At 33.9% G+C, this 12,039-nt stretch overlaps 1 protein-coding gene across 1 annotated transcript in view; it reads left to right on the forward strand.

Moving 5' to 3' along the window:
* Positions 1 to 4,227: 4,227 nt before the first annotated feature.
* LOC102810399 (gamma-aminobutyric acid type B receptor subunit 2-like) overlaps positions 4,228 to 12,039 on the forward strand; it is a 31,106-nt gene continuing 23,294 nt past the window's right edge. Inside the window, exons 1-2 of the mRNA XM_085504779.1 lie at positions 4,228 to 4,437; positions 5,593 to 5,730. Of these exons, the coding sequence (XP_085360905.1) occupies positions 4,228 to 4,437; positions 5,593 to 5,730 (348 nt within the window). The remainder of the gene's footprint in view (positions 4,438 to 5,592; positions 5,731 to 12,039) is intronic.

Consider the following 12,039-nt stretch of genomic DNA (forward strand, 5'->3'; position numbering starts at 1 on the left):
GATCCCATCTGGACTCTGAGGTAATCTGAACAATATGTAATCATCGACGCACATAATAATATAATAATAACAGGATAAATTATTTCACGCAATTAGTTGGTAATAGTTCATTGTATATGATTTATTCACAATAAGAAACACGTAAGCAATTAATTAGTTCTTGAGGGTTCAATTATCAGAAATAAAATATATTTCCATTATTGTAATTAGTTGCAAAGAAGTGCCTAATTGCAAACGCTGCTGTATGACCATGGCCAGTCCAAAGATCTAACAACAGAGTTATCAAAAACGTCAACAACTATTTTTAGTTATCAAAGAGGGGCTTCAGCAATAATACGGCTCCTTGAATTAGAAATCGTTATAAATACATGGGGCGTCTTACCAATTAGCTTAAATTGTGATTTCATTTTGTCAGGGTATCAGCATTACGACGGGAACAATATATTTATGTATTCGTATGAAGAAGAGTTTCGACAGAAAATAGGAAAACAAAATAAAAAAGTAACAGAAGCCAGATCTTTCAATTCCACATATTCCGATATATTCCATTAACAATCCTAAATTTAGATTATGTTCCAATGGTATATCCAGCTGAATTTAATTCTGAATTTTGAAGGTCTGCGTTCTACTGGACTGTGTGACAAAGAGGATGTACAGTAATATACCACTCTTTTCTTCTTATGTGGTATTATACATTTCCTGGTCTATTCGTCATGCTATACCATGCAGTACATTATGCAGAATTGTTTAAATTGACATTGTCATTTTTTCCTACAAGAGTTTTCTAGACAACGTACATTCAAAAGTTTTTTTTTGCAGATACGATGAGCTTGTGGTTAAATACGATTACACAGATGGACTCAGATACATCAATGTCATTTATATGATGCAGAACTTAGGTGTTATTACAGAGACCATTTGATTATGACTCCGAATATTAAATTGCGATTTTTGAATGTCTGATATAGACATATACCAATGTCAGTACGTATACATAAACTATACAACGAACAACTCACAAGTCGTGCTACACTTTGAGACAGCGCCTGTTTATAGGCCGTCGCATTTGCTTACGTGTTGCCTTCGTGTGCATGCGATGTGTTTAGTATAATTTCAAGAACCGGCCGTTCGCTCACCAAAATAAAATTACGACGCTGTTGGCTTCAGTGGTTGTTATCAGTCGTTCATATGCTGGTTGGTATAAATGTAAACATATGCCGTCACAGTGCGACTGCCGATATATCTTCCGAATATTGATTATTTGATTAAACAATTTATTTGACTGTTCTGCTTTGCACTCCATCCATTGTGTGCATGATATGTCACTAGCTCAAACTCAATGCCTGTTGTTAATGCGTGTTAATGGAAGTGCGCATATGTATACCATATACGTAAAATATTATGCTTCAAATAAATAGTCCCTAATCCTCTCGTGAATTAATGTTTGTTAGGGGGGGATTCAGCCCTCAGATCGGCGGATAAGTATGGATTTAGTGAAATACAAAGAAAGCCTATTCATATTCAAATTGAAATACAATCTTTTTTTAACATGACATGTTCTCACTTAAAAGTTTAAAAGTCGATCAATAATTCCATTGCGATAGAATTATTCATACATATGGTCCATATTGAATTATAGTTTTTTAAACATTCAAATTGATTGACATATCGGTTATACATTTGCTAGTGTATTATTCGCGTATGTATACATATAATTATAGTTAAAATAAACGACGACACTTCAGCTCTATTGAACAAGGAAAATTATACCTTGTGCGTGTGGTCGCTTGGACAGTATACGAACACTAAACATTAGTTAACGGTCAAATCTTTATCTGACCACCTCTCTTCCAACGTCCATGAAAATGACAATGTTCATATACCGACAGAGTACAACTAATATTTAGAAAACACACGTTATGGACGATCGATAATTGCAGGATAATTTGTTATTTTAGGAAATGCAATTATATTTCCGCATACAATAATAATTTATAAACAACCCCGCTTTCCCGCAAGTCTTTCAAATTGTCAGCATCTTCTGATATACTGAACAAAAACAGAGAAAGTCGACATTTCTTATTGATGTGTAAATTTATATTTTATTTCTGGAAATATTGTATACAAATTAAAGCACATGTGAGCAGCCGTATTGTCGTATCGTATAAGAACCTTGCGAAATTGACCTGTGAGTGTAACGCAAATTAGTTCTGACTTGCTGCAGAAATATCCTGTAATTCATTTAACTGTTATGGTGCTTCTGGCTGTACCTATATACTTTGCCAAGTTGAATCGAGTCGGGTTCCCAGGAACCAATGTGATTAATATGAATATTTGATAAAGTAAATGCTGAAATATTGTAATACCCGCTTTTACATATACATGCACATGCATCCAAACAGTCAACATATTGAAATTGTTACGACACTTAAAATCGATATATTAAACAGACAAACATATATCTGATACGTGCACAATACAATAGTGTAAATATGGCGTAAGGGTGCTCCAGTCGCGTTAATTGGCGATCATTATACACATGCGTAATAGGTAGTTATTACGAAAATGAGTCGCATACCCTCGGGATGTTTAATATCAAGTGACTTAGTAACTAAATCTACAATAAATGAAGACGCTGTAGACATTATCTTAATTAGACAAATAGTTGATTCATCGATGTGTCAACTAACAACTTTCTCTATTTTTTGTAATATTAATATTATGGCATGAACATGAAATTAAAAATCACACTAGCGAAACTGTAAACTTATGAAAATTATTTTGAATTCGTTTTGTGTTGTGTTCATATTTCTAATATCCACGTAATCTTTAAGAAAAGTGATTAAATGCACCCGCAATTGGCGTTTAGAGAATGATATGAAGTTTCGTTTGCCTTTAAATATTTATATTTAACATCGACCTTACATATTAGTAAATTCTAGAAGCGGCAATTTGGAGCGTTTTTTAATGATTTCTAAGTTATGTAAGCTGTTTCTTTAAAATCTGAAGGTGTGCAACTTAACTGACGACATATTTTTAATCATCATCTACAAAAAATACTTTTGAACATTTTCAGGCAATTATCATTATTTATGATTAATCATTTAAATTATTTTTATTGTTAAAAAATAACCCATTTTTATACAATATCATCTATAAAAAGTTAGCAGACATATTTAATGAAGAAACAAACAAACCGTGAACATCTTGCGCTCCTCCCAAAATCAGTTTGTAAATATAAAGATTATTCCTCCATAGTCTAATACATGGGTGACTTAATGGTAATTTAGCGCTTTCTATACGCTGTCTATATGGTATCCTCGTTCAAAGACATATATTAAATGTTTTAACCAGGGATGTTCAGATTACGTCCTAAAGTCTCACCCATATAATATATACCGTATGGTACGAAGAGAGAAATCTTATTATATTTAGCAACTAGCTGGAACGTGAATATTTGTTTAAAAAAAACAAAAAAACATTTGGAGGTGCTTGTAACATTCAAAAATGTTAACCCAGTATATATTCATTGGCTCAAAACTACACAGATATAGTAAATATAGTAAATAACGCAGTTCATAACACTTCACGTTGCTTTACTGAATTACCCGTTGTGGATAACTATGAAACACAATGGTATCTGTATTAGCGTCCACTTAATATATGGGACTGACGTAAAATACGGCTAATAGATTTGTTTGGAGGACACTGACTTCCGTTGATGGTTTGCATTATGACTCTGACGCTGCTGTCTTATTTTATAATTTGTTCACTCCGAAGTGTTTGAGATAGGAAATACTTGAATGGTAATTGAAATGAAACACGATCTGAGTGTTTTGATTATCACCATGCAAGTTAGGTCCGGATATACATAGAACTGCAGGAATCATCTTAGCACATCGTTGTTTATAGAACTACTCTTAAACAAAACCGGTTTCCTTGCCGACTATTGTTGACAACGACTTCAGCCTAGTAGCCATTGGATAATAGACGAAAGTACAGATTAGTTTATCACCATGGTAACCATATTCTGTTGAAGAACCATCTTAGTAATTGGTTATTTTGAAGATAATATCCAATGTATGATTAACATATTGTTCTTCTCCAAATACGTCATTAAATGAGCTTTATAAGAGGGGGAGAGAGTATTTTGTTCGCACCAGACAAACATCTAATGTCATGGATTGTATATTTTGCGCCGCGTATATATATCTGACGTTCACATACATGGCATATTGCCAAACTACAACCTATCAGCCTTTGCATCTCAGTCAACACAACAAAACCGAAATCCACATTAGCACATTTTTCTCATTGGGCGGTAATTGGGATGGAAGCGGTATTCTCCCTGCAGTAGAAATGGCATTCGAACACATCAACGCCAAGGAAGACGTCCTGGCCGACTATCATCTAGAAATGGTGTGGAACGATACAAGGGTATGTAGTTATACTTTCCGTGATTACATTTACATTTGTTTGAATTCTACGCACACACAGAAGTGGCATGAATTGCCATCTCGATGTCAACGACCACACTTAGCAGTAGACTTGATGAACGGTAGTAAGGTTTAAGTATCAATTATACACCAACATAACTAGGGGATTTCACGAGAACGATTGAACTATATACACGATATATACTTATGTAGGGAAGGCGAAATTCTTCAGTCACATTTAAGCATGTATATTTGTTCAGAAGAAGTATTGTTTAACGTAGTAAGAAGGGAGAAATATTTTTTTCACGCATGAAAACATTTATTTAAACTTAGATGAATCACTATACCCAATTAAAAAAATCGGATTTCCTTAGTTTACTACTAAAATATGGCTTACATGAAAAGTATAAATGATTGTTTATTGTTTCTGATCAGATGTACTTGAAATTATAGCTTGTTTGTGAAAAGTCAGAGAATACTGTTAAACAGGAATGTGTAACAATGGTTGATTGGATATAAAAGCATAACAAGTCATTCATATTTATTATAGCTGCTACATTTTTTTATGTATTTTCTTAATTTTGAAAAAAATCAGAGGAACCCCGACAAATCTGCTACGTTGGAGCCACATGTTTCAATTTTCACCGACGATGCACAAGGCAACGTGAAGGTGTCTGGATTTCAAAATACAATGTTTTGTCGCGGAATAATGGTTCGTCAAAGATGGAAAATAATGGTGAATTACTGGACTGGAAAACACACCTCGTTCAAAAAACACGTTCATAAAACAGTCGGTACACATACACATACACATTCACATTGAGATAGCAATACTGTTCAGTCGGAAATACTGCAGTGTTTTTTGGTAATCGTAAGTTTAGTCATTTTAAGGTCCGACAATTAGTCCGTCACGTAAACAAATGAATACCTAGTATTTTCAAATGTGCTCCTCCAGATTTTCATTATATAGTAAATGAAAGTTTTGAAATGTCACCCTTTACGCTACCTTAAATAGTCTTTTTTTAAATAACATCACTATCGACATTATTTCCCTACTGTTGTACACTATGCAAATCACGCGTTAGTGCGGTGCATAAAATCTCCTTAAAATTTTGCTCTATTGATAGTTGTAAAAATGTGTCTATGGTTGTTTTAGTGTGACGCAGGATTGGCGACAAGGGTATTTTTTGATCAGCTGTATCACACGCCGCAGAAACTCATGATATTAGGTCCGCCTTGTTCCACTGGATGCCAGGCTGTGGCCGAGACGGCGGTGCACTGGAACCTCGTAACGGTAAGCAATCTGCTGAGAGGATAATTGTTTATCGTCCGATGCAGCACTTAAAAACCCGTTCAATATGGAGAACAATTAGGGTTTATATTTATACATCGACGATATTTCATATGTAATAATAGAAATGAACACATTAGTGATTCATGATGGGATTTCACGAGAGAGCACCTGTACCACACATCATATGAGATGTTTCAATCGTCATGTTATTACACGGATCCATACATTGAGTAGAAATCTTTATAGAAACACAGTCATTACTCGTGTTATTATTAACCACAGTAATTGGAAGACACGCTTGACAAACTGGTACCATTCTATGGTGTGTCATTAGGGCCAAAATTGAAAAACGCCAATAAATAAAAGAATAAATCAAAGAATAGATAAATAAATAAAAGAATAAATAAAAGAATAGATAAATAAATAAAAGAATAAATCAAAGAATAAAACAATAAATAAAAAAATTAATTGAAAATTAGAACAAGAAATAAAAGATTAAATTGAAGAATAGAACGATAAATTAAAAAATAGAAGAATAAATAAAATAATAAAACAAAAAATAAAAGAATAGAAAAATAAATAAAACAATAAACGAAAGAATAGAAAATTAAATGAATAAATAAAAGAATAGAAAAATAGAATCAGCTTATTTAAATAAGTGTTTTAAAAAACCTGTTTAAAAGTAAACCGCCGTTGCGCCGCAACGGAGGGAAAAATTAAACCGCTGTTGCGCCGCAACGGAGCTAAAAATTTAACCGCCGTTGCGCCGCAACGGAGCTAAAAATTTAACCGCCGTTGCGCCGCAACGGAGCTAAAAATTTAACCGCCGTTGCGCCGCAACGGAGCTAAAACTTTGACCCAAACTTTAACCCCAAAGTCACAACGCGCTTGGAAAACAAGATGTCGAAGGAAAGTCATCACCAACAGGGAGGTGCTGATCATCGTCGATCTCGTTTGGTAACTGCGACTGAAACACTTCACCGAGCCGCTGCTGACGTGGCGAAATTATTGGCCGAAGACCAGACAAGTCGTCGCAATGAACCAAGTCATTCACAGTTACAAATATCCCCGCCAATATTGTCGGCGCCTTCGGGCTCCCGCGACGCGAGCAGTTCGTTGACAAAATCGACACACGACTTTTCTAGTAAAGAAGTCATTGGTGAATTATTCCCTAGTTTAAGGGATCAACGTTCTGGAAAAGGTCGCTCAAAACCTAAAAGCAAGTTTATTGCTCTCTTGACGCCCCCAAACACATGGACACATAAGTTTTGTGTTCTGGCATTGAAAGACGCCAAATTTGTTCCAAGCACTGCGGATAAGGAACAATTGAAACTTGCTGGTTTAGGCGAGAAGAAAATTGTTTTTCAAAACAAAAGCGGCGATCACGAGTATCTCATGAATACATTATATTCTGAATTTCCAAAGCTAAGACATGCTATGGGATTCACAATTTGGCGCACGTGTGGCCGAAATAGCAAAACGCTTGTTGAACTCAAGCCGCCTATATATGGATATTCGCTGAAGTTTCTCAGAAAGGACTCTATACTAGGATCTGCTGTTGCCTATGTGAAGCCATTACAAAAAAATCTGTTATTGGAACCAGAAATGACGACAAGATCATTAAGCTCAGACGTAAGTGTTCTTGTCTGCTTTGTATTTATTTATTTATTTATTTGTTTATAAATTTATTTATTTAGTACATCATGCAAAAATTTAAAGTTCATATTTTTGGCTATTCTAGATTAATTAAGGTAGAAATCTACTCATAACTGAAAATATGCAGAATTTATTCATTTTGCAAAATTGTACTCCTTGTCAATCGAAGTATAATGGCATAAAAAAGTTGGGTGTCACCAACTGTATTTTAATGAATGGCAGCCATTTTGTTAGTTTTGTAATGCTTCTACTATTGGTTCCTAGATATTATGACATATTATGAAATATCTCAAATTCTAAGCTGTATGGTGACAGAGTGAATATATATATATGTATATATATATATATTTGATGCCTGGTGGGATACATTTTGCTATCTTGAATTATGTTCTATGAAATTTCCCTAAAAATATTAGGTCAATTTTCTCAAAATACAGGTAGTGTAATATACACAAACATTTTACCATGTTAACTTTACCTTAGGTAAAGCACATTTCACATTAATTGGTACTCAGCAAATTTAAGACATACCACAGTACTGTATATATGTTATTTTGCTTGGTGACATTAACTCATATTATTATACATCTGTCACCCTAATGCCATAAGTTAGTGTGTCGTAATTTTGCAGTATTTTACAGTGTATTTTCATCCTACCAAATATGGAATGATTATGCCCGTAAACGTCCTCTAATAATAAAAACAAACATGGCTGCAATCATGGTTTGACCGGACTCCACACAAAGAAGTTCACTGATTCTGTACTAAACTTTTCGGCATTGTATCTTTGAGAGGAAAAGATGTATAATAAAAAGGTTATTACTAGGATACCGCAAAGTATGCACTCAGACTGTACACCCTAGCATTGACCTCCGGTACGCATCGGTCAATACTTTTTGGTATCCTCTTAATAACCTCATATTAATGACAACTGAAAGTTTATTTTGAAAACATCCGTAGGAATAGTCATATTTCTGCCTATTTTGAGAACCAACAGCGACTGTAATTTTTTGCAAATGCATGTCCACTAAATTTAAATTTGTCCACTAAAATTAATTAACATCATGCCCAATTAGCATAAATTTGTAATTGTAATTTGTAAGGAATGTTCCATGAAAGCATGATTTATTTGTTGTTTTGATGCTTGTAGATGGTCATGTGATAAAAAGGTTGTCACTTGATATCACTTATTCATAGAGCTGGTTAATAATAATGGCATCATGGGTTATTTATTCACCTCATCTTTGGTTCATGAATAATACTAGCTCATGGCATTACTCATATCAATCAGCTCTATATACAAGTGATATAAGGTAATAAATAACCTTGTATTGTTTTTTTATCATAGTTAATTTCAGGAAAACAGACCCCACAAGTTACATGCATTCACTGTAATGCATCTGTTGACATAGATTGCTTTAGTGATCATTACAAACATTGTAATAAAGAGACTGACTCCAGTGATAACACCAGTGATGAAGGGATAACTGATGAAGAATGTAGCAATGAATCAAAAAAATCCAAGGTGGAACATCTAGCTGTAGATTTTACAAGTAGCCGATTAGAGAATCAGGTAAGTTTGTGTGTGACACCCCCATGGTGTACTGTTAAAAATAAAGTATGCTATTGCAAAGTTTATTTATCTCTCTGTAGTGATATACAGTGATAGGAATATTTATAAAAATTTGTGATTACTGATTATCAGCGTTATTTCAAATTGAAATATTAAATATTGAATACTAGTAGCCCAAAATAAAGCACTTTTTGATTAAATTATGTTGAACTAACTTATTTGTTAGAACTTGTGGCAATGTTACAATATTATCCGATCAATTTAATTATTAGTCATTATGATTTATAAAAATTTGTGTATTTATAAAACATTTAATTTTATTTATAAAATGTTTAATTTTATTAATTTGTCATGAACCTCGTTCATGCCTTTATGGAATTTACTGTACAGTATTGCAAGAGATAAAAAAATATTGAATGCATTAAACAATGAAACTCTGGAATTAACAGGACATAGCAATAAGAAAGACACTAGATTTTAAATATATTTTGTTACATTAGATATGTAGTTGTCACATCATGATTGTAATTTGATTTTAAATTACATTTTAGTTCAATGCTAAAGTTGATGTGTTGATGAGTGTCTTCAATGGAACTAAAAATAAGGAAGAAATTCTAAGATGCATGTCTTTCTGCAATGGTAACTCAGAAAAAGCATATGATATTCTGTCTGAACATGAAAACGGTAAGAAATTGTGTCATATTTGTTTTGTTGTGTGTTCCAAAAATCAAAAAGCTGAATTTTTCTATTTCTAGAACTATTGTATGTAATTTGTATGAAGACATTTTAAACTTGTTTGCAGGAGAGGGATGTCTTTGTGTCCTTGAGTGCTTACGGTTTGGGTTCTGTCTGTTTGTCTGTCCGTTGCATTATCTTCAAAGTTCATGAACCGATTTTCCCTAAACTTGGTACATATGGTATATACATGATGGTGTACAAATGACCCAAATTTTTGCCTCTGTTCTGATACATTATGGCTGAACAATGGCCATTAATTGACCCCAAAATAGCCTAAAAACCTCATTTTATATGTGTAGAGTATTATTTCTACATTGTGCTGGCCAATTCTGTTCAAACTTAGAATATGGATAAACCTGTTTTTCAGATTTTTTAAAATTTGTTAGTGAAAAGAAAATTTATTTTGGTTCATTTTTGCAGCAACTTGGGAATACATTAGACATATCACACATATTGAATTGTCTGGCAGTCCAAGTCATTAGTTCAGTGTAGAACTGGTACATGTATGCACTTGATCAAAAATGAGCTGACATTTTATTTGTCATATATTTAATTACAAGAACAGAGGATTCTGTGACATTCTCAATAGCTTACCAAAAATTGCTATAAAAATTAAATTTTTATGGAAAATATTAATATATGCCATGTCTGTAATGAAATGAAAGAGAAGGTTCTAGAGTACACTTGTTTACATTTTGTGTCCATTTTCCACTATGGGTAATGTTGTCACAGCAGATCATGGGCAATTGCTGGTCAGTGAGCAAACTTATTGTATAATCTTGGTGCTGTTCAGTGTTGGCTAGGTTTAGTGCATATAATTTTGGAGATTTTGGTAAAAATGTTTCTACAAAATCTGCATTAACTTAATATGTCAGGAATGTCATTCAAAAATCTTATTACAACCTAGCAACCTATATCCACCTAAAATATAGCCATTGTTCATAAGGAACATGTTTCTTTTTTATTGCAACTCTCCCAAATCTGATACATGTACTTAGAGCATGGTTAGTAACCGTGCTTAGAGCGAGTGCATAAATCATTTTTGTACCCTTTCACAATATTTTTATCAGTATTGAATGTTGATCATATTCCCTTCCTCCTTCTGATATGTTAAATAGATGGACTTTGATATTAATTGTGCCTAGATTGTATCTATTTTTATTCTTTGTAGGATATTTTTCTTCTTTCAATCATAATCATGTTTAGGCTACAACTCTTCAGTATTTGCTCATTCAGATTAAAGTGAGGACTATGCTTCCATAACTTGTAATTTGACTTTTCTCTATGTGATTGTACAATCATAACAATGTGTTCCTAATCTGTGTTTATTGAGGTATTTTGAGGCTAGAAATGGTGACTTTGACAAAACCTCTTTTTACCCTGAAACTGTGTCATTCAATTAATATATGAATATTATATTGTGGCAATTAATGGTGCACTTTTTAAAGTTGTTTGTTCTAATTGTATTAACTCACTCACATTCACTCAACTAAAGGATGATGATGTTTTATGATGAATATGCACTCTATTTCAGGTGCATCACTATCAAATGTGTCAAGTCAGAATGTTTACACTTCTATAGTTGAACCAGCTGCCAGTGACAGTGATGTTGGTCATTGTAGCTTTCAAAGTGATCCGTTTGAACCTGTTGTATCTACTGAGACAGCAGCCAGTGACATGGCCAGTGACTTGTATAGTATTGTACTTCCAAATCAATTGCAAACTGCAGTAAATACATGTACTGAAACAGCAGCCAATATCAATAGCATGTATACTACTAGCTTTTCAAGTCAACAGCAAACTGCAGTATATACAAATACTGGAGCAGCAACCAGTGCCAGCAACATTTATGCAAGTTGTCCAAGTCAGCCACAATCTGCAGTTACTGCAACAGCAACCAGTACCAGCAACATTTATACAAGTTGTCCAAGTCAGCCACAATCTGCAGTTACTGCGGCAGCAACCAGTGCCAGCAACATTTATACAAGTTTTCCATGTCAGTCACAATCTGCAGTTATTGAGACAGCAGCTAGTGCCAGCAACATGTATACTACTACCTGCTTACCAAGTCAGTCACAATCTGCAGTTATTGAGACAGCAGCTAGTGCCAGCAACATGTATACTACTACCTGCTTACCATGTCAGTCACAATCTGCAGTTATTGAGACAGCAACCAGTGCCAGAAACATGTATACTACTACCTGCTTACCAAGTCAACAGCAAACTGCAGTACCTACAAATACTGGCACAGCCTCCGTTACCAGGATAACTGATTTGACTCAACTAATTGATGCAACTAAGGAAATGGAAATACAAGAAAAACTGCAAATATTTAGGGAACA

Source organism: Saccoglossus kowalevskii, chromosome 2, assembly GCF_978046115.1.
Source record: "Saccoglossus kowalevskii chromosome 2, keSacKowa6.1, whole genome shotgun sequence".
In the NCBI taxonomy this organism is placed as follows: Eukaryota; Metazoa; Hemichordata; class Enteropneusta; family Harrimaniidae; genus Saccoglossus; species Saccoglossus kowalevskii.